The 24,380-nt window shown below is 34.8% G+C and overlaps 1 protein-coding gene across 1 annotated transcript in view; it reads right to left on the bottom strand.

Moving 5' to 3' along the window:
- SPO11 (SPO11 initiator of meiotic double stranded breaks) overlaps positions 1 to 21,714 on the bottom strand; it is a 29,592-nt gene extending 7,878 nt beyond the window's left edge. The window contains exons 1-10 of the mRNA XM_015825420.2: positions 21,596 to 21,714; positions 16,690 to 16,803; positions 13,269 to 13,357; positions 10,162 to 10,228; positions 8,266 to 8,374; positions 7,188 to 7,274; positions 6,493 to 6,526; positions 6,174 to 6,283; positions 3,224 to 3,323; positions 760 to 797 (exon numbers count right to left, since the gene is read on the bottom strand). Coding sequence (XP_015680906.2) covers positions 760 to 797; positions 3,224 to 3,323; positions 6,174 to 6,283; positions 6,493 to 6,526; positions 7,188 to 7,274; positions 8,266 to 8,374; positions 10,162 to 10,228; positions 13,269 to 13,357; positions 16,690 to 16,803; positions 21,596 to 21,714 — 867 coding nt within the window. The remainder of the gene's footprint in view (positions 1 to 759; positions 798 to 3,223; positions 3,324 to 6,173; positions 6,284 to 6,492; positions 6,527 to 7,187; positions 7,275 to 8,265; positions 8,375 to 10,161; positions 10,229 to 13,268; positions 13,358 to 16,689; positions 16,804 to 21,595) is intronic.
- Between the last annotated feature and the right edge of the window lie 2,666 nt (positions 21,715 to 24,380).

Below are 24,380 nucleotides of genomic sequence, written 5' to 3'. Positions count from 1 at the left end.
CCAGCTGATGGGGGTTCTTCTGGGCTCAGCAGAAGCGCCAGGATCAGCGCTGAGCTCCAGCTGGAGCCTGGTGCTGATCCTGGCACTTCCACTGAGCCCTGACAGTCCCGAAGAAGCACTTCACATGACCCTGTGACCCTGTGACCGTCATAAATATGAATCAGTTGCCAAGCATCTGAATGTAAATCACAAGACCCTGGAGAGGCTGCAACATTCCAGCTGATCGGCGCTTCTTCTGGGCTCAGCAGAAGCGCCAGGATCAGTGCTGCTTTCCAGCTGATCGGTGCTTCTTCAGGACTCAGCAGAAGCACCAGGAACAGCACCGAGCTCCAGCTGGAGCCTGGCGCTTCCACTGAGCCCTGACAGCCCCAAAGAAGCACCGATCAGCTGGAAAGCGGCACTGATCCTGGCACTTCCGCTGAGCCGTGACAGCCCAGTAGCTCCAGCCGTCTCTTGCTCAGGCTTGTGCGGTGCTGCCACCAGTTCAGCTCATTCCCCTCCCCTGCTACCACTTTTCTAGGATGGTTGTGTACCACCTGCCAGGTGGCAATGTACCACAGGTGGTACCCGTACCACTGGTTGAAAAGCCCTGATTTAAAAGATATATAAGATTTTTTTTCCAAAAAACCTTTCAATTCCAAGCCAAAATATGAGAAACCGATAAAGTCTCTGTGTGTTTGTGGGTGGGTGCGTGTGTGTGCACGTGCTGTTACATTTCATTCACTGTGAAACAATATGACAAGTTTAATAAAAACTTACCACAGATCCATATTTGTAGATACTCATTATTTCAACACCTATACACAAACAATATTTTCCAGTTATTTTTTACAATGTTTTAGCAATGAATTCCAAATGAACGAATTAATACCAAGTATATGCATGACACAGATGTCCCAGAGAAGACACAGAGTTTTGAAGTTCCTACTCAGTAGCAATGCCAGACAGAAATAATGAACAGATTTATCACCTTGTATTATGTGTGCATTAAGATCAAGAGTACTACATCTTACCATATTGGTAGCGGCAAGAGAGACTCTTGGACGAAAAACAGATAGGAAAAAAAGTGAAAGAAAGAGAAGAACATAGAACATAGTAGGATGCTGAAGGAAGAGAAAAAGAGTCTTGTATGAAAAAGTATTAGTAGATGGATTAATTTCCCAACAGAATGAACTGTAAATGAACTTAAAGAAGGCTGATTGAAGCAGAATGAAAAAGTACATTCCAAAATGCAACAGAACTATGTTGAATAATGGGAAGTATGGAAAAAAGTGACAGGTGAAATGATAAAGGGAAAAAGACTGGATGAAAAAAAATCAAGCAAATAGCAAGATAATTTGCAAAATCTGAGAAGTGCAGTGTACTTTTTACAAAGGGTATAGAAACTAGATTTCTGTTCTTCAGGAAATCAGTGAGAAACATATGTAATAAAACTATTATCCCTTTGTTAATTTAGAGATAGTATATGATAGTCAAAAGGCTTGAATGAGTTCCCCACAGAAAAGGTGGAATACAAATCAAATCAATAGAAAATGTTTTGCACAAGAAGCAATGGATGGAAGCTAACCAAAGAGAGAAGCAACCTAGAACTAAGGAGAAACTTCCTGACAGAACAATTAACCAGTGGAACAACCTGCCTCCAGAAGCGGTGAATGCTTCAACACTGGAAATTTTAAAGAAGAGACTGGACAGCTATTTGTCCGAAATGGTGTAGGGTTTCCTGCCTGAGCAGGGGGTTGGACTCGATGACCTTCAAGGTCCCTCCCAACTTTATTACTATTACTATTACTATTACTAAGTCCATTGCTAAGCAGAGTAAAAGGAGTATATGATGGATGTACCGCATGTGTGAGAATTAATTAAATGCTTAGCAAATAGTTCATATCTGTGTGTGACATAAGATATAGATGTGTGGTGTTTCCTTGTCTTAAAGTTACTGAATGTATAGGGAATTATTTTGGTGATTTTAGAGGCATGGTAGTGAATGTGTGCATTTTTTGTATGCAGGTACAGTATTGCCCCTCCCCCTGCCTGGTTTGTGTATAGATCAGTTTCTTACTCCTATACAAAAAGAGCTTAGCTTGGATCACAACACTATGACTGCCATTGTCTCTTACTTCTTTGGCTCTTCTGCAGGAGATAAATTGTTGCTTGAAAACCTGGATGGTTTGTAATGAATGTTAAGTAGATTATATGATCTACACAACATTCAACAAGAAGTATAGATTTGAAAATTAAAGAAACAATGAACTAGATTGTTGTGTTCGACAGAAGAAAGGAGTTTGATTACAGAAAGGAGATGCATTTGTCTATCACAGTGAAATGTTTAATAAAGGTGGCATAATAGTTGTAGAAATTTTAAGAAATCTAATGCTGATAAAAAGCTAGTGGGCAGTAAGTAGTTTGTAGCAGCGAATGAAAGTTTGTTTTTTAAAATACCCAAATGGCTTGTAAAAAAGAGTATACCGGTACTTCTGCCTATGTTGTTACAGTATATAAGAATTGAGTATGTCAGGAGAAACATAACGTAAATTGAATACAGTGGAAATAAGTACTGTATCTGTGATAGGAGGAAAGTTCATGAATGGATTAATGTTGAATGCTAAATAAAACCACTGTAACCATAAAACATAATTTGTGGAAGAGTGCAGTCAGTTTCCCCAACAATATAACCACTGTATAGATTCCACACCTAGATTACTGGATCTCTAGGCCAGATGGCAAAGACACGGAAAGGAATAGCAAATGATATATATTTATATAAATTACTTTGATCTATATTTCCTTTCTCTTCTGGCCTTCATTTTGGATTACTATTTCTTATTCTTTTTTGCATAGCATGCTTCCTTTCAAACAAAATAAATTACAGGGTCATAAAAAGGGAGTTTTAGTGTGATGAGTGTTTATGTCTGTATATAATATATACTAGTATATTAATATTTTTGAGAGACTATGGTGATCGGGGGCTGATCACTGAGAACAAAAGGTTTATTCTAAATATTTACGGCTATTTATGGATTATTTGGATTTTCCCCACCACGATCTGTTATCCCTAAAAGAAAGGGGATAGGAAGGCTGAAATCTATCCCTTGTCAGACAGAGAGAAATGGGGGGAGAAACAGAAAAAGAATTCTTCCTCTATGCTCAGACAGAAAATACCCATTACCATGTCTACATTGCTAGACATCTGGTATAAATAGGTATAGAGAATCCCCATACTTACCGTGTGGGTCAGCATCCATGAGAGCAAAAATTGGTATGTGACAAGTATCCCATAATTTTCTGACTAGTAGTCTTGTATTGATATCTGGTACACCTTTTCCCTGAAGAAATAATTAAAATATTTATAACTATGACACATTTTTCAATATATGTTTAGACACGGTTGCTTCTACTCAGCAAAATTCTTTACTACAGAATTCTAAATTCAGCTTCCAATGAGTATAATCATTTTTTTTTACAATTGTTCATATTAAATGGATGAAATATTAATACAAAGACAATAAAGTCTACACTCACAAAATTAATACTTAAAAGCTGTATAATTTTTTTTTGGGTGAAAACTGGGAATTAAAGTATAACATACAATGAAAAGATTTTTTTTAGAAAGCCCAAAAGGTATACCTGTTTTTAGATACAAATTAGGCAGGTATCATCACTTAAAAGACTTGCAAAAATAAAAAAAGTTATTTCCAGTGTCTCAAAGTACATTTGGGTAAATCCCAAGAGGATCTCATTGAGGAAGGTATTGTATAATGCTGATAGTGATGAGGTGACCACCCATCTGAAAGATTTGCCTTGGTCCCCACAGTGCTCTACTCACACTCCTGGCTAGAGATAGTATCAGTAACTCTTCCCACATAATTTATATCAACTAAAGTTCTGGATTCAGCACATTAACACACAATGAAAGCTGGAATTCTGCTCTGAGTGCACAAGCTTTCTTTACCTATAAACCTACTGGTCACTATGGATAATGGATGCAGAGACAGTCATCAGGAGGACTCTGTGCTTTTATCTCCATTCCTTCTCTAAAAATACCCAGTTTGCACATCTCTATGTAACACATACAGTATCCTTTTGATTAGCATTCTCAGGGATTTCATCACTTTCTCTCTCTCTCTCTTTGTTCTCTTTTTCTTTTCACTCTGACCATACATTTCAGGTACTTCTCTGGGCCACTCTTTTTCCATAATGTAAGCTCACACTACAAACTCTTTATCTGTAGATAAAATAACTGAGGCTTTCCTATCAGTGAATTATTTTCTAAATAAAGCTTACGGTATCTTTATTTTCTTTCATACAAGCACCAGCCTCAAGAATACCTTCAGTTACACTCCTAACTTTAGTGTTTCCCTTTCCATGCATTCTTTCCACTATATAAAGCCCTCTGCTATCCAACAATGTATTGTTGTTGGAACTAATGGAGGCCCATTGAAGCCAGAGAAATCTCTGTTAAGTAGGAAAGATATTTTGCCTTAATGACAAAGATAAATCGGCAACCCCTCCTAAGCGTGCACTTGACCCTTAGAGCAATGTGGCATTGCTGATATACTGTAGCTTAAACCACCAAGCTTCTACTTTGGCTAGACTGAGCTTTAAGTCAGCAGGTGTCAGCACACTCCCATAATCAAACTCTGATTAAGGTTTTCAGTGATTCAGATGATATATTTCTGTGTATCTAAGTTTTCAGAATATGAAAGAAGTAAAGGTGACAAGACTCTAGGGCAGACATGTCAAACACAAGGCCTGGGGGCCAGATGCGGCCCGTGAAGTTGTTTCATGCGGCCCGCGAAGCCATCCTGGAAACAGTGAGGGGATGGCCCCCGCTGCCTTGGGCCTGGCCCAGGCCGGCCGGGAGCCAATGTATAATTTTGTGGTGGCCATCTATGCCGAAACGCATTCAGTCTTAGCTCCACAAGGCCGTCTAGAAACAGCGAGGAACTAGCTCCTGCCGTGTCGGCCCCGCCCCCTGAGTGCATGCTGGGGAGGTGTCACCCTTTGTGAGGAATGAAGAAACGCACCATGCCTTGGCACTTACCCCGGTCCCACCCCCTTCTGCCAGAGACCCTCAGATCTGTCCCACTCCTGCCCAGGCCCCCACAGGCACCCTTGATGCGAACAATGTAGAGCTGGCCATGCCCACCCAGTAGGCCACACACACTCCACCCACACCCACCCAGTAGGTTGCACCCACCCTGGCCACACACCCCCCCGAGGGCAACTGCAATGCTGATGCGGCACTCAATGAAATTAAGTTTGACAACCCTGCTCTAGGGAGACATGGGTCCTGCTATTTAACCGGAACTAGCACCTTTTTAGTACTTCTGCCAAGTATGAGAAGAACTCTAAGCCTTCACTTAGAGAGTGATAGCACCACTGTGTGAAAGCTGTGAAAATATGAGATTGAAACTTGGACTTTGGGGGAATAATGGGCACCAGTTATTAGCTAATCATATGGCTGGGCTTGTGTGGTTTGACCATAAACATATGGTTCACCAAGCATATGGTTGGAAATAACACTTCCAACCTCCTGTCTTACCTCTCCTTACTTGGAAACCCAGAGTTCTTGAGATCTTCCTGATTATTGCTTCTTCCTGATTCCTTCAGACATGAAGTGCTGCTAAGTACACCATATTTGGCTTTATAATTCTACTTACATTATTCCTTATTGATGACTTTATGGTGATGACCATGTTGTCAGTTTTGGATGATATGATAATCCCACCATGTTACCCCAGGAATAGAAAAGATCACGTGATCATCATGCTGTTAGCATTGCATGCTTAATATCTGAGTTACTTCACTTAGTAGTTTCACATGACATGGAAAATAAGATGAACTCTTCCACTGACCCAAAGCACAAATGTCATGTGGTTGAACAGTAACACCCTAGCACAATTTTCTCAAAAAATAGTCTAGATATCAGTAGAACCATTTTAAATACGAGTCCTAAGCAAAGTCTTTAACAGGAGGCATAATTGATAGTATTGAAAATTGCTGAAATGTATCCAGGAGAATTAACAAGATTATGCTTGCAGATTACAGTAGCCAACCTCATTGTATAACCAATGCAGTTTCATTTCTGAAACTAGTCCTAAATACAATTGAAATGAATTTGGACAATTTATTTGAGAATATTTGGATTTGCTTAGTAAAATGTAAAATTGTACCGTAATTATTATACTTGGGGACATTTTACAGCAGAAGTTGTCATCTAACAGTCTCTGAAAAGTTGCATCTTTTTCTATAATTAGAATAAATTTTGCATCTGTAATCAAATCTGTAATGTTAAAGGATTCAAGAAAATATACTGGAATTTAATTGCACTACATAATTACTGGATATTATATAATTTTCTGTTATTATAATATAAACTATTTTAGCATCAGTCTTGCCATTTTATATGGAATCTTTAATAAATTTTATATTCAAGTTTTCATTTTATTTTTTTACTTTTTTTTAAATCTATACATTTTGCTTAAAGGATACTTCTTATTCCTTCTACATTAGATGGTACAGGTGTCTAAAAAAACAGACATCAAATTGTTTTAGAAACTTAGGAAAGACATTCTTTCAAATGAATTAGACTATAAAAAGCAAAAATAAATCTCTAAAAGTCTTTTCCAAAATAATTAACTATAGTATTTCTTCATTACTTTCTAAGTACTATGGTTTTATATATTAACACACTAATTCTAACCATCCTTTAAGAGTGGTGAATGGACCCATACATTAGAAATATTCTGTGATTTGGGAGTTTATTAAACTAAATAAAATCCTTTAGAGAAAGAAAAGCAACCCTCTCTAGTATTTTGCTAGTAAAATCCAAGAAACCATTCACAACCCAGAGGTAAGATGAAAACTACATCATGTGCAGAAAACGATTTTTCCAGGATATGCAATAATTAGGTGCAAGTTGAGAAAGTCCAGATACTTAGTTCAGTAAAATTATACCCAAGCATCAATACTTTGGTTATCGTATTAGAAACCTAATGGATATAAATAATGATTTTATCTTATTGAATATATACAGTAATGTATATATTCTGTATATAAAATATATACAGAATAAAAATTACAAGGCCTCATAATGCATTGAGCAAAACATATCTATGTATTTCAACTAGAATACAGAAATGTGCACCTTTCTTATATAAAATCAGGATATAATGAATTATACATACTGTGATACTGCAAGTACAATTTACTTTTGTACCATCCTCCTCAATATAACTAAGATTACCAGCAATGCACCCTTTGCTAGTGGAGAGCTGCAAAGAAAAAAAGTAGTAACTTCAGACAATAATTACATAGTTACCAGGATAATGTATCTATTCATTATTTATAGGCTAGATAGGGGAAAAATGTAAGTGATGTAATAGTGTTCTTAATGTAGGAAATTTTATGTTCTTATATTGGATTGGCTGAACTTAATATTGTCTTAGGCAACTACTTCCTCATGTTCATAAATAGTATGACTTATTTCCATACCAATTTGACATTTATAGAAATTTGACCACTATCCTCCAAACCTTTCCTAGACAATATTTAAGTTCTTTAATAACTGATCACTCAAAATCATCCAACTGCATTTTTTGGTTTGGCAAATGGGGAAAGTTTAGAGAAGGAGCTTTCTGGCAGTGCCAGTCTTGCTGGAGCTATAGGAGGATGATATCTCCCTTTTCCACTACAGTACTTAAACAATATGCTGAAATGTTTCTTTTTCAAGGTGGATTATAGAATGAGTGAACAATCATAGAAAGGGCAAATAAGATTTTTTTCCTCTTCTTTTGGCTATAGTCCAGGGGTAGGCAACCTTGGCTCTTTTATGACTCGTGGACTTCAACTCCCAGAATTCCTGAGCCAGCCATGCTGAGGAGAAAGGGAGAGTTTCCATGCTGAGCCATGCTGGCTCAGGAATTCTGGGAGTTGAAGTCCACGAGTCATAAAAGAGCCAAGGTTGCCTACCCCTGGGCTATACTATATAGTTTACTTCTTGAGTGTCATTAGAGAAAGGAAATGACAAAAGACCACCCCACACACACATACACAAATATATACTTTCTTCTCCCTTCTGTGATTTGCACCTGCCAACAAATCTACTCATTAGATATAGATATGATTTTTCTATTTGTATTTTGTCATGTTTCTCTGTACTTACTGTTGTGGGAAATTAATTAAAATATTATTTCATACCTTTCCTCCCCAAAATATACTAAACTTACAGATTACAGATCATGTAAGACACATTTAATACTTAACAATATGTAGAGTCCTTCTGGGTATCTTGAGCATACAGGAAATGTCATTTATAATATTGTCCACAACCCTCTGGTTACCAAAAAGTACTGTATCGGTGTAAAAGATATCTCTGTCAAAATAAAATGTAGTTTTAAAATAAAATATTTACAGTCTCAAGGGATTTCAGTGCTACTTAGAAAATAGTACTCATGAATATTTAGCAAAGGTTATCCCATAAGCATTGCCTGTGGACATCATTCCACTATTCTGTCATCTTCCTTGTTTCTTATGTTTCGTCTCTTCTAAATGGAACCCAAATAATTGAAAATTGTGGGAAAAATCCCCAAAGGGAGTGTTCAGGACTATTCTTATGCAGTTTTTCAACAATAATTTTTACAAGTTGTCAGAGTACGTTGAGCTAAGATGAGGAGGAAAATATTCAGACCACTATGCAACCAGAAAATGGGCTGATTATTTTCTCTTTCAGTCTGTTTTACCATAAGAGAGGATAGAAGCTTAGGAAGTGGCATCGAGAATGATGAATCCTGCTTTGAGATGCTTAGATAAACACTTAAATGTAATACATGTTATTTTTGATGTGTGTTAACTTACTATATTGCTCGTGACATCTCTAAAGTTTGGATCTGATTAGGGAATAAATGATTCCCTTCATTCTCTTACTACTATATCATTAAATAAACAAAATTTGATCAGCCATTTTAATTTATCTGAAACTTGAAACAGCTACTCCGGCATCCTAAAAACACAGCAGTCTTGTAGGCTAATTAGGTAATCTCAGATGTAATATATTTGGTAGAACGACTTTCAAAAATATTTCAGAATAGTGAACTAGATTTTATGTTTCAATGAATAACTTCACTGCTTCAATATTTCAAACAATATCGTGGTAGTGAAGAAGGCCACAATAGAAATGCTATCACGGAGGCTATGTTTGTACAGCAAAATAAGCTGTTATGAAATTAATTCACTTTTGCAAAATAAGCTCACAGGGTAGGAGTCATCATAGGCATCTGTTACAAGCCACAGTGTCAAAATGATAACATATGCATCATATGTCATCATACTAATGATACTAATGATATAGTTATATAATTTTTGCCATGACATCTAACACAAGTATCATATGATACTCTCTTTAGGTTTGTTTCTATGAAATTATAATTGGCAGTAGGAATAATACTGAAGAAGATTCACTACTAAGACAGTAGTTCTATAAAAGAAGTTTAAGTCCGAGGCAGAAATATAATTTGAGAAAGTTTCCCAGACTTGACCCTCACTATTTCTCAAAAAGATAAAGTGAATAAAGATAAACACAGAACTATGTAATAAATAAATGAAGAAATATGAAGTTTTTGACTCATTTGTTTGAGTTTTTCTTTTTCTTTTCTAGTTTTCGGACTTGTTTGGAGAACAGATCACATCTTAGACCAGTGGTTCTCAACCTTTTTAATGCCGCGACCCCAACCGGTCGTAAGTCGAGGACTAAACCGGTTGTAAGTCAAGGATTAAACTGGTCGTAAGTCGAGGACTACCCAACCGGTCGTAAGTCGAGGACTTTCCCTGCCCGGGAGCGCCGCACATGCGTGGTTCCGCCCCCTGCACCGGCCGAGGCGTAGCTGGCAAGCGGCAGAGACGGAACAGGCCAACCACCAGCTGGCCCAGCCCAAGGGAGGTAAGGCACCCGCCGGAAAAGGGAAAAAATGGTGGACAAAAAAAATGGCGGACAGCCTTGCTTGGCGACCCCCGTGAAATGGTCGATCGACCCCAAATGGGGTCCCGACCCACAGGTTGAGAACCACTGTCTTAGACCATATTTATGCAGAAATATTGAAACTCTTAAGCACAACTGTATATGTTTATTTTAACCTTACAAATACATCTAAACTTGATTATTACCTTTTTGTTGCATATGTATTTGTCTGAATCATCTTGTAGATTATAGATAATATTTTAAGAAACAAAGCTGAAACATAAAGCAAAACTTCATACAGTTGCCACCTGAAACATTTGCATCTTTTGTATTTTATCTTCAAGTGCTTGCATACAGTGTATTTTTCTTACTGTCAGCATTATTTACAAAGATACCACAACCTAGTCTAAATCTTATCTGACACTAAGGCTTTATGTCAACACCTCAGTTGATGAAAACCACAATAGACAATGGAGATCAATATTTATTCACTTATCTGGTGACAACCATAGCATAGAAAGATTGCAATATGAAATAAAGAGGAGTCAATGGTAAAGAGCATGGATTTATAAATGAAATGAACAAATAGAAAAATACTTATAGTGTGTGTTTGTGGAACTAAGAGAAACGGAAAGTATATAATCAATCTGAAAAAAGTGTTCTGATAATATAGAGTACAATTGTTGAATACATGCACTGTAGTGAAGATAAAGATTTGATTGAATGAAAGAACTAAAACATGTCAGAAAAATATGAACTGAGGTATAAGTTGGAAATACTGTAGAGCAGGGGTGTCAAACTGAATGGTGATAATGGAAGACGTTCTGGGGGGGGGGGGAAGAATATTCTGAATAAATGTGATCCAGAAGGGGGGGGGGAAGAACTAGGTGGCATGAAAAGAATAGGAATAGTGGGAATGATATAAAAGAGTATAGAAAGAGTGACTGGGGCAGTTAGAGATCTAGAAGCTTTGTATGGGAAAAATACATTGAAGAGAGGAACTAGAAAAAAATGTTTACAATATTAGTGTGAAAGAAAATGGATGAAAAGGAAGTTATAAATAATGTGAGAATGTTGAAGAATGCTAAGGCTTCAAGTGTAGATGGTGTAATGGAAAATATATTAAAATATGAAGATGGATTAATTTTGGTATGCATCTCTGCTTATCAAATGGAACAATGCCATAATTATACTACTATGCAGAGGGAAAACTAACAAGAATACATGCAAAATCTAGAGCTTATTATGTATATCTAGGAAGCTTTAACCCAAAGATACTTTAGCAATTCGCTTATTTCTATATTATTCTTACTAAATAGACCTACAAAGCTTTGAATTTTCTGAAGCAAGGTTGTTGTACAATTGTTGTACAATTTATCCTGAAGCAAAGAGGACAAAAGTGGACCTCAATTAAATGATCCATTCATTTGTGCATTCTTTGAATTGTAATAAAATGTTTTTGAACTAAATAGATCAATATATTGCTGAGGTTTTTTAACTTACCAAACTTTGGTGCTGATTTAGGGCTGTCACTTCTTATTTGTTGTGTGGTACAATTCGATATCATCTGCAAACCTACAGCTTCTGTAAAACTAGTTTTGAAAACCAAATCAGGAATTTAAAAGAAGAACTAACAATCTAATAATAATGATATTTTATTAATCAGGATTGATAGTATTGCATGCAAGTTAAGAATATTTTTTAATACTAAAGATTAGAAACAAAAGATAAAAATGTACAGGTAATTCTCAACTTATGATCACAGTTGAGCCTAATATTTCCAGGCCACTAGATGGCTATCAGTAGATGCAATAAGGGCAGGGAAATATTGAAGTTTCACTGTATTTACAATTTCAAGATAACCCTTAATATAGGCTTTGAAACATAAAAACCAGTCTTGTTCTTTGTCTTCCTCCAATGGAGCTCCAGATGTCTCGTTTCTGGACCGGGACGCCCTACGCACGGTCACTCATGCCCTTGTGACTTCCCGCCTGGACTACTGCAATGCTCTCTACATGGGGCTTCCCTTGAGGAGCACCCGGAGGCTCCAGTTAGTCCAAAATGCGGCCGCGCGGGCGGTGTTGGGAGGGACTCGTCACTCCCACGTTACGCCGCTTCTGCGCGAGCTGCATTGNTACTGTCAGCATTATTTACAAAGATACCACAACCTAGTCTAAATCTTATCTGACACTAAGGCTTTATGTCAACACCTCAGTTGATGAAAACCACAATAGACAATGGAGATCAATATTTATTCACTTATCTGGTGACAACCATAGCATAGAAAGATTGCAATATGAAATAAAGAGGAGTCAATGGTAAAGAGCATGGATTAATAAATGAAATGAACAAATAGAAAAATACTTATAGTGTGTGTTTGTGGAACTAAGAGAAACGGAAAGTATATAATCAATCTGAAAAAAGTGTTCTGATAATATAGAGTACAATTGTTGAATACATGCACTGTAGTGAAGATAAAGATTTGATTGAATGAAAGAACTAAAACACGTCAGAAAAATATGAACTGAGGTATAGGTTGGAAATACTGTAGAGCAGGGGTATCAAACTGAATGGTGATAATGGAAGAAGTTCTGGGGGGGGGGAAATAATATTCTGAATAAATGTGATCCAGAAGGGGGGGAAAAGAACTAAGTGGCATGAAAAGAATAGGAATACTGGGAATGATATAAAAGAGTATAGAAAGAGTGACTGGGGCAGTTGGAGATCTAGAAGCTTTGTATGGGAAAAATACATTAAAGAGAGGAACTAGAAAAAAATGTTTACAATATTAGTGTGAAAGAAAATGGATGAAAAGGAAGTTATAAATAATGTGAGAATGTTGAAGAATGCTAAGGCTTCAAGTATAGATGGTGTAATGGAAAATATATTAAAATATGAAGATGGATTAATTTTGGTATGACTTATGATTTCTTTAAAATATATGCAATAATGCATCTCTGCTTATCAAATGGAACAATGCCATAATTATATCACTATGCAGAGGGAAAGCTAACAAGAATACATGCAAAATCTAGAGGATTAGCTTATTATGTATATCTAGGAAGCTTTAACCCAAAGATACTTTAGCAATTCGCTTATTTCTATATTATTCTTACTAAATAGACCTACACAGCTTTGAATTTTCTGAAGCAAGGTTGTTGTACAATTGTTGTACAATTTATCCCGAAGCAAAGAGGACAAAAGTGGACCTCAATTAAATGATCTGATCCATTCATTTGTGCATTCTTTGAATTGTAATAAAATGTTTTTGAACTAAATAGATCAATATATTGCTGAGTTTTTTTTAACTTACCAAACTTTGGTGCTGATTTAGGGCTGTCACTTCTTATTTGTTGTGTGGTACAATTCGATATCATCTGCAAACCTACAGCTTCTGTAAAACTAGTTTTGAAAACCAAATCAGGAATTTAAAAGAAGAACTAACAATCTAATAATAATGATATTTTATTAATCAGGATTGATAGTATTGCATGCAAGTCAAGAATATTTTTTAATATTAAAGATTAGAAACAAAAGATAAAAATGTACAGGTAATTCTCAACTTATGATCACAGTTGAGCCTAATATTTCCAGGCCACTAGATGGCTATCAGTAGATGCAATAAGGGCAGGGAAATATTGAAGTTTCACTGTATTTACAATTTCAAGATAACCCTTAATATGGGCTTTGAAACATAAAAACCAGTCTTGTTCTTTGTCTTCCTCCAATGGAGCTCCAGATGTCTCATCTGGTGCTTCATCTCCCAGTGAAACTAGATGCACCCCGGGATCAACACCCAGGGAGTACACAATGGGAGTATAGGGAAATGTACAGTATAGTATAATACAGGGAGATTACACAGGGAAAGATTTCATAGGGATTGTATCCTCCAAGTCATTGCCACCACTATTCCAGGAAGTGACTAAGGCCTCAGTCAAACTGTCACCTCAGAGAAAATCCCCAAATCTCAAATTTTCTTTGGAATTCAACAGGATTCATAAATATAGGAACAAGGAAGATGACTTTGGTGAAGATATGCAGTTACTATTACCTATGCAAAAGGGGCTGAAACATTTTTAAATTCCAGAATGAAACACGTAAATATACAGTCCCATTTACTTAATGGATTGAAAACCTGATTATATTTGTTACCTATGAGCAGATTGCCTATAGACATAGACTTTGTACGGGTAAGTATAAAGAAATATGGGACTCATTTAAACATAATGAAGTGGGTTTGGCTGATACTTATATAAATCTGTTAGAAACACACACACATACAAACACAATTACCCACAGGGTTTGATTTTCTGCATTCAGATGAATAAAAATCCAGTTTCCCTGCAAGCCTTTCCTGCCTAATGAGAGAAGCAGAGTGGACAGAATAGATCTGCAATACAGTATATCTCTTTATGCTTTCTCCATTCTTGGATTATTGAAATGCCTGAGCTGTGTTTATTTATAAATAAAACCACTGCCTCGGTAACCCTAGCTTTTTTAATTTCAGAGCTCATGTATTCTCTTTTTAGTTGGACAAATGTTTTCTTTTAAATCCACAGAACATATTTCCAAAGCATTGTATAATGTAATTATACAAAATATTTGATTATGCTATTAGGAAACAGTTATTAAAGCTGCATTTTGCTGTTCAAAGTAATTACTTTTTATATCCTTAAGGTGGCAGAAGACACTACATTATAAAATCAAAATAAATCTTCTAGCCTTAGAAAACTTGTGATTTCTCAAGGTACTAAAATGGATCCAGAGCAAGTTACTCATCAATGTCTAATTTAAGTTCATATTACTTCAGTGGTTGCACAGAAAACCTTTCACTTACTTCAACTCTTTATCATTTAAATTTGATACAAATTACAGTCAAATTTCAGTTTTTATCATATTTAGAAAGAATATGATTAAGTAATGTGATTATGTAGTAGCATTATAAATAAAATTATTTTGGTTTGCTTTATTATGTATAGTACATAAACAGAAATCAGGTGAATCTAAACCCAGAAATGGCTTACAAAGAAGGATTAATAAAAGAAACACGAATTTGAAACTGGAGTTTAATTAATCTGGTCGGGAATAACATAAATAAAGTATTAAAAGTTCTTCGACTTGTATCTAAAGTTTTAAATAAGACAACAAGACAATTTAAAGGTAAGACTTAAAGTGTTTGAGTCTGATTAAATTGAGTTTATTTTGTACAATCTGTTTGGAAATCTTATAGATAATATAAATAGAGCATAATGATATACACTACTTAACATTGACTATATAAATGGTAAATACTAATGATGACCAAATTCCTTTGGTATTAATATATTCTTCCAAGCAAAACTGCAAGGTAAATGAGAAGAGGACAACAAAATAAGATATGCTTTATAACACAGGAAATTATTTTTTACTGTGTCAGACTATATTGCTGTCTATTTCAATATTCTGCTTTAGAGTTGCAGTGTTTAATCTATCATATAGCTTTGGGTTATGCTGTTGTTTCTGAAAATTTCTGAATATAAAGTTTTAATTCTGTCATCAATATGGTCCCTTCCCAATTTTAGTAGACTAAAATTGAAGAATGTGAAATTGAATAATAGCAATAATAATTTTCATATTACCAAACTAATACAGTTAAAATCAATTACAAATTAATTTCTGAATTACAAAACACAAAAATAAATGAAATGAAAACATAAACTCTTCACTAGTATTATAGATCTTGATTTCTAGTGCCCTTTCGTCTTTCATAGCAATTAAAACATTTAAAAAATAGATAATAAAGAAGACACAATTATTAATAGTTCTATATTTTTAGATCACTGTTGATGAGATTCAGTTCTGTCATAGTGACCTGCCTATACTCAGTAATCCCTATGAAAATTCTACACTATTTATAATTTCCAACATTTTTTTTATTTCCTAGGTTTTTGTTATTTCTCTTTCTCTTTTCTGTCAGCCATCTCCATTGGCTTCCATATTAAACTAACAGTTTGAATCACTATTTAATTTCCTGAATAGTGAGCACTTAATTGGCAGCTGATTTGTTTCCATGTCATTCCCTGTTACTAAGGAGTGTTGCTAGTGTTACTAATGACACTTCCATGCTTTACCCCCTCTTCTCCTGAGAACATCAATCACCTGGCTAATATAAACTCCATTCAGCTGATTGCTAGGAGTGCAAAAAACAGCATTTGATCAATGCCCACTACAAATTACACAAGGTTCTGAAGTTTTAAAAAATCTCATATCCTTACCTTACACAGATATTTTTCAACCCCCAGTTCTGTTCATAAACTGAACAGCTCCTGCTGGGAGGAGAAATTGCTAAAAGCTGTCAACATAAGCCCTGCAGTAAGGATTTGGGGTGAAGCAAAAGGGAAAAATACCTGTTCACAATTTCTGCAGAGCATCAGCATTTCAATGGAAAGGTTATTTTAGTAAGATTTTTAAATATACTTCAGGTAAACCAGAAATAAATTGAAGCCTTGTTGATCATGTGTAGGTTCAGAATTAGATTCTGGTTATAAGACTATAGAATTGCTTTAGTCTAATCTAATGCTTCAGAATATAGGTTGTTAACCAAAAGTTTTCATAATGTTATCTTTGTCATTTGCAATTTAAATCAAGGTTACTTTTAGTCAGATGTAATAACATTTAATAAATATATAAATATAGAACTAATATTTTATCTGTAATGTTTGCATATAATACATTTGCAAGCATGATTTACTTACTGTATATTTCCCCAGTCAGATCTGTTTCTTAAGATAAGAATAGGTGCTTTATTTTTGGACAAACTCATGATAACATCTTCAATAACATTTTCTATTCCTCTCAGTACCTCGGAGCTGAAAGATATTACAACATATAATTTCATACAGATTGTATATCATTTTCCAAGCTTCACAAAAAAATCATTATTGACTTCTAACTATTTTTTGTTTGAGATTTCTGAAGATTCTAGAAACATTTTATAGTGCTTTGTCTTGCTTCCAATAGTAGAAATCAGTTCATATGTTTAAGATTCAGCCTTAAGAAGTGCATTTCTAGCCAGTCCTCACAAGATTTTTTTCACCAAGCCAAATATTTGGATCAACTGATTTAAAACAACTATGATTAATGTTTTTAAATCATATGATGTAATATTAGCTTTGGCCAGAGTTTGACTTAACTTGTTTTTAAATGCTGTAAACTTAAAATAAAAGTTCAAGGGTATAATATAAGTACTTCCTCTCTACCATAGCACATTAACCTTTTGATCTGACACTTTGAATGAGTGCCTGTGGTTTTTAATTATATGAAGGTTTTGGCTGAATAACAACATTGTGTGTGTGGCAGGGGGAGATGAAATGCATCATGAGCTGAAGTAAGTACATTAGTACTGCTCTGTCTCTGCATATGTGTGTGTGTGTGTGTGTATTTTGATGGAATATAACTACTATATATATTCCTTCAAAATATAGATATAAAATGGGGGAGAGTAGGAAAATTAACTAAAAATGCAGTTTTGTTCATACACAATTCAAAGTAATCAGAATAGAATAGAATAGAATAGAATAGAATAGAATAGAATCCAAGTGTGATTGGACACATAAGGAATTTGTCTCTGGTGCATAAGCTCTCAGTGTACATACAAACAATAAAGTAATATAATTATAAGATACCAATAGTATCCCTGAACCGTCTATGAACGAAACTGCATTTTAAATTAATTTTCCTATTCCCCATTTTATGTACCTACATTTTACTGGTTTATATTATAAAGTGTAATGTAGTTTAGTCATAACTTGTTTCTATGTACAAATCATATAAATTAGATCTATACTTTCAGATCTTCCTTTAGCCTAGTGACATTGTTTTGATTTTCTTTTATTTATGCACTACACATACATATTATATCACAAGCCACTGTAAAAGACTTTCATACTATAGTTTCAGAAATAATCTTTCCCATGTGAATGAAAATGATTACGATATTTACTGCAGTTCACACACAAAAAAATCTCAAGTCTCTTTTGTCATATAGAACTAGTTCAGGGGTAGGCAACCTTGGCTCTTTTATGACTCGTGGATTTCAACTCCCAGAATTCCTGAGCCAGCCATGCATTCTGGGAATTGAAGTCCACGAGTCATAAAAGAGCCGAGGTTGCCTACCCCTGAACTAGTTGAATAGTTATTTGTTTCCTAACTAAAACTTTAACACTGGATTACATTAAGTTGAAATCCGAATATAGTACTTTCTTAGATGGGAACTCAGTGATTTAATGAATGGCAAAAAAAAAGAGTCTCAAAATTTCATGTGTTTCTTCAATATCACTTTTAAGCGCTAGTTTAAATATGATTCTACATGTTTTGTTAAGAGGACTAATATTTGTCACTTTAAAAGATTATGGAATATCTTTCTCTTACTTATTGCTCATATTTTAGACTGAAATGTTTCAGAATAAAATAAAATTGAGTTAATAGGAAATGGACAACCCTGGTATTATTGATTAGCCATTCTTTTTTACTTAGTTATTTCACTTCTTTCAGTACTTAACAGGTGTAATAATTAGTATCCATGTATATTAAACAATATTATTGTTCTTTATACATCACATCATTTAACCAGATAGATTTCTGTTTAATTTTTAGAAATGTGTAGGTAAGTAATTAGGCCCAGATGGTAGATCCAGGTTTGATATGCAGGCTTAAGATCTAAGGTGTTTGGAGCCAACAGAGTTTAAGAGCATTTTAAATGTGGGAAGAGAAAGATTTGAGTGACACATTCATTCAAAGAAATTGCACAAGTTCCTTCCTACATTTTAGCTCTCCCTGCTTAATAATGAAGTAACCCTCAGTAAAAAGTTATATGACTGGCCAAACATGCCAACTTAAAAGGAAAAAAAAACACCTCAGCAGTAATTACAGACAAATCTAAACTGTTGAATAGCAAGGAACAACAGCATATCACACAAGGATAAATTCTGTCAGCTAATTTCCAACAAGTCACAGCATGAACACTGTTTCTTTTCTTTTGGCAACAGAAATAGAAATACCCTTAAAAATTATTTCACAACAGAAAATTTAAAAGATACAGAATTAATCTCATGTAGTGTGTTTGTTTCAACAAATCAGGGTTAGGTTTTATTATTATAAATTAAATTTAGAAATACTAAAATGTTCATGGCAATGGTAGTGGATGACAAATTCCTTAAATTAGAAAACAATAGCATTTCCAATTTCATTTGGGGAATGAAAACTTTCAAATGATTTGAGTTTGTGTGTGCAAAAAGCATTCAAAGCATTAGAACTGCTTATTAATATAGGCTGAAAACTTAGCCAATCATTGTTCATTACAGATGTTACAGTGAATAATGCTGGTTACCTTCGAGACCGCCTCCTGCCACAGATTACCCCCCACCGACCTGTANGGCTGTTCCAACTAGCGGGACTGGCCTGAGGGATTTTAAAGGGGGTTTTAATTACTTTTAAATTGGACATATTTAAATATTTCGTTTTAATCAAATTTTAATTAAGTATGTATATATGTTAGTATTTTATTCAATTGTCAGCCGCCCTGAGTCCGTAAGGAGAAGGGCGGGATATAAATGCAATTAATAAAATAAATAATAAAATAAAATAAATAAATGCTAATAAAAGTAGCAAATGCAAGCTATATTTCAACTAGAAATCAATATTTCAATTGTCACATTTATTTTATTTATTAATTTTTTATGCTGCCTATCTCCCCAACAAGGTGAATCTGGGTAGCTTATTATTCATTTGTTGGTGACATCCAAAAGCAAAATTATTTGCTAGATATTGAAGATATATTTTTTTAAAAAATTAAAAAAAATGTCATTCTTCTTATTGTATATTATATATGCAGGTTTTTTCATGAAATATATTTATATTAATAGCTAGTAGGTTTAATATTGTTATTTTTACATGATTCAATAAATATTTTATGAATGTGTTAATTGTGTAAATAATGATAAATATAACAAACAAAATAAATATAACAAACAGAATATATTTTGGGATCCTCCCTAATTTTTAAAAGTGGGAAGAGATACTGAAAGCAAAAAGTTTAAGAAACATTGTACAGGTAGTATTCGACTTATGACCATAACTGAGCCCAAATTTTATGTTAAGTGAGACATTTGTTAAGTTAGCTTTGCGCCATTTTACAAGCATTCTTGCTATAGTTGTTAAGTGAATCTTGCAGTTGTTAAGTTAGTAACACGGTTATTAAGTGAAACTGCCTTCCCCATTGACTTTGCTTGTCAGAAGGTCACAAAAGGGGTTTGCATGATCCCAGGACACTGCAACTGTTATAAATAAGAACCAGTTGCCAAGCATCCCAATTTTGATCATGTGACTATGGGGATGCTGCAATGGCCATAAGTGTGAAAAATGGTCATATGTCACTTTTTTCAGTGCTGTTGTAACTTTGAATGACCATTAAACAAATTGTTGTAAGTTGAGAACTACCTGAACTAAGGTTTGGAAATAGATAAAAAGCAGGGAAAGCTTGCATATGCATGGAGCTTTTCTCCATTCTATTCCTTCAGCCTTTACTAGATATTTATAAATGAGACTGAGAATTTGCAAGGCAGCTTTCCATTTTCAAAATAAAAGTAATAATAAAGCAGCTATTACAATACAGAAACATAGAAAACTGATGACAGAAAAAGACCCAGCAGTCCATTGAGTCTCCTTTTGAGGGTTTTTTGTTTTGTTTTCTTATTTCTTATTTTTAATTTTAATTTTTTAAATGATTGACTTGTGTTTATCCCTGACTGACCCATTATCTCTGCTGAAAGTTGCTTCCAGGATTTCATAGAATAAGAGACACAGATTTTAATAGAAACAGATTTGAACTGATTTAAATATCAGCCATTTTTTAAAGTCAGCATACTTTTTAGGGAAAGTTGTTAAACTAACATTTTACACTTCCTGGACAAGAGAAAAATCTTAACTGCCTAAAAGCTGAGCTTTTTAGACCTAAAGTGTTTCAATTAAAAGCTTTAGGAGCAGCGTAATAAACATTGCTTTTGATGTTCCCAATCATGGATGTTCTTGTTTGCTACAAAAGTGTGAAAAATATTTCGGTGTGGCATGTTAGCTGATGCATTTTCACTAGACTAAACTCATTAAATTCTCTTACTTCAGAACAAGTACAGGTAATCCTTGTTTAGTCACTGTTCATAGTTAAGATAGTGATGAAAAAATAACTATATGATGAATTCTTGCGTTTACAACATTCATAGCTCTGTAAAGCAAAGGAAAATTGATGTAAGATGAAGTGCAGTTGTGGTTACACTTAGCAACCACTTAATTAGCAACCAGGTTCCGAGTCCCAATTGTGGTCAGTAAACGAGAACTATCTATATTCCTGCTATTATGTGGTAAGAGAAGTTAAAATTGGGTTCCTGCTCTACCTTTTTGAAGTAGCCTCTGAAGGATGTTAACCCCTTCTGACATGGTCTGTTACCTGGAGTGACAGACATTTGTGGGTTATTTTCAAAGGCAGCCCATGGGAAGTTACCAGCACGTGGCCAGTTTAACCATCTTTTGGCATACAGATCATCTCTGTCCTGGTTTTTAACATAACAGACTCAAATTATAATCTGGGTTGTGTTAGGGTGACATTACCTAGAGATTTCACAACTGAGGCTGGCCACATGGAGTTTTGCTGAAGTTTTTCTGAGGGCCAATGCATGTTGATCCAATAAAGTGAACAAAGACCAGTCTGTTTCTGTCGAATAAGCCATAAGGAAAAAACAGAGATTAAAAACAAAAATAGGAGAGAATAATCTGTTACACTCAACCCAGACTGAAAGTCTGGCTTTATTCTGCCCCTAATTTTCTGTCACTTTTTGGCAGTGATGGCCAGGCAGCCAATCAAATCATGGTAAAGGTGGGCCTAGTCTGCTTGCTGGGCTGCAGTATGGACACACCTGTTTGTATTCTGAGGGCTGATGAAAAAAATTGGCTACCATTAACTGTAAAAAAAGTGTTACCAGTGTGTATATATTATCTGGGTGTGGTCAGCAGGGCCTGGATTAACTGTGGCCACTGTAGATTGACTTTGGGAGTTCCTGCACTTTTTAGGGACTGATTTGGCTAGTATTTGCAAGGTCAGGATCTCTATTATCGCATACTTTCCAGAACATATGGACATTCTTTTGCTTTTGTAAAGATTTAATCTGTTTAGTCTTTTCTTCTGAAGTAATGAAAGCCATAAGGCTTGGGGTTTCTTCTTTCAGAAGTTGAAGAGACAGTTGCAGCTCTGATTTTTCCCTCAGCTTGCTTCAGAAAGATTAGTACAATGTTTCTCAACATCGCCTACTTTAAGATGGGTGGGCCTCAAGTCACAGAATTCCCCATGCCAGCATGGGGAATTCTGGGGGTTGAAGTCTACACATCTTAAAAGTTACTGAGGTTGAGAAACATTAGCTTAGAACTATAGCAAGATTAAGTGGAAATTCCACACAAGTCTCTGAAATATGAGCTATAAATGTCTATTTGAATAGGAGATCATCCTATCAACTGTACTTTTTATTTGACATAGGCATATTTATTTGTTGTTGTTTTTTAATTTGCCTTATGGACCTAAGCTACATGAACCTTCAGATTTAGCCACAACACTTGTATCCTGCCACAGAATCATCTCTATTGTGGATGAGCTATAATAATTTAAATAAATACATTAAGAAAAAAAGATATTCTCCACCCTTGCCATTCTAACTCCTCTGTTGGTTTCTGTCATAAAAGAAAAGAAAAAGTTCAGTTAATAAACAGATCAAATAAATGAATACTTTTACATTTAACACACTTTCCTCTTTAGATATAATCAATTCTGACAGGAAGTATTTATAAAAGCTCCTATAATCCTTTTTAAGAACTCATTCTCTCTCTCCCTCACTTTCTACATATACAGGTTTCCTTGATATACAAACTGATAAATATGTGTCAGGAACTTAAATAACTTTGACAAATTAAATTGCACAGCATAAGGAGATTTTTGAAGATTTCTGTTGCATCAAGTATCAATGTTAGTTACCATGACTCCAATGTGGAATATCATTTCCTGCTTTCTTGTTTTGAATAGAATAAATATAAATACAATATGTATTTAAATTATGGTTCTAGCTAAACCTGAATATATAAAGATCAAATGATAGAAAAATCTAAGTAAAATGATTGCTATTACTCAGATTATAGAAGTCAGATTAAAGATAATTAAATATATGCTGCATTCAGCTATACAGGTAGTCCTCGATTTGCAGCTATTTGTTTAGTGACCGTTTGAAGTTACAACAGTACTGAAAAAGTGACTTATGACCGGTGCTCACACTTACGACCATTCCAACATCCTCACAGTCATGTGGTCAAAATTGAGCAGTTGACAACTGGCATGAATTTACAATGGTTGAAGCATGCTGGGGTCATGTGATCATCATTTGTGACCTTCCCAGCTGACTTCCAAAAAGCAAAGTCCATGGGGAAACTGGGTTTGCCTAATGGCCAGGTGATTCACTTAACTGCAGTGATTCATTTAACAACCATAGCAAAAAAAGTTTATAAAATCAAGTGTGACTCATTTAACCTCTTTGTTTAGCAATGGAAATTCTGGTCCCAATTGTCATAAATTGAGGACTACCTGTATAATGTGCAATCCATAATTTATGTTAGATTAAAGAATATTTCAGTGTAGAAACAGTTTAATCGTTTGACTCATCTCCTAAAATGGTGGTTACTGTTTGCCAACAGAACAAACATTATTTTTATGTTTGTAACAATTTCTTAATTCTTGTGCATATTATATTTGAATTAACTAACTCAATATTTACTGCATATTTAGTCACTGGGAATTACACAGTATATAAATTTAATGAATTATTACTGTATAGTACAGAAATTATCAATTCACAACCATTAATGTTCATATGTCATTATGAACATTTTACTGAATTTATATCCATTCATTTATTAGGTAGCTATTGTCCCTTTGATAGTATCAAAAATGTTCTACAACAAAATTATAGCATGTTAGTAATATATAGCTAGCAGGTGCTTCTGGAAAATGAGATCTGTAAAGAAAATCCAATTGATAACTATGAAATAATCTTCAAGGCTATGAGAAAAGTCCTCCATTACAGTAGCATGATTTGATTGAACAAGTTAGCTGAGTATGGGAACTAAACTTATCACCTGCTGCTTACGTGGACAGATGCTGATCTTTTTTAATGAACAAAGCCTCTGGTATAGAAACAGGAGATGAAAAGTCATTCACAGCAAAGAGCATAAAACAGGCATATCCTTTCTGATTTGACATGCCTTGCTTAAAGAAGAAAATCCAATATATTTTAAGCTTACCCAACATTTGAATGAGAACCACCTGCAAGTAATTTAGTAATGGTAGCCAAGCCAGTAT

This window comes from Protobothrops mucrosquamatus, unplaced genomic scaffold (genome assembly GCF_001527695.2).
Source record: "Protobothrops mucrosquamatus isolate PMUCROS unplaced genomic scaffold, P.Mucros_1.0 scaffold2629, whole genome shotgun sequence".
NCBI classification, from domain to species: domain Eukaryota; kingdom Metazoa; phylum Chordata; class Lepidosauria; order Squamata; family Viperidae; genus Protobothrops; species Protobothrops mucrosquamatus.
The sequence above is the reverse complement of the archived record's forward strand: the minus strand, read 5'-3'. Positions and strand labels throughout refer to the sequence as shown.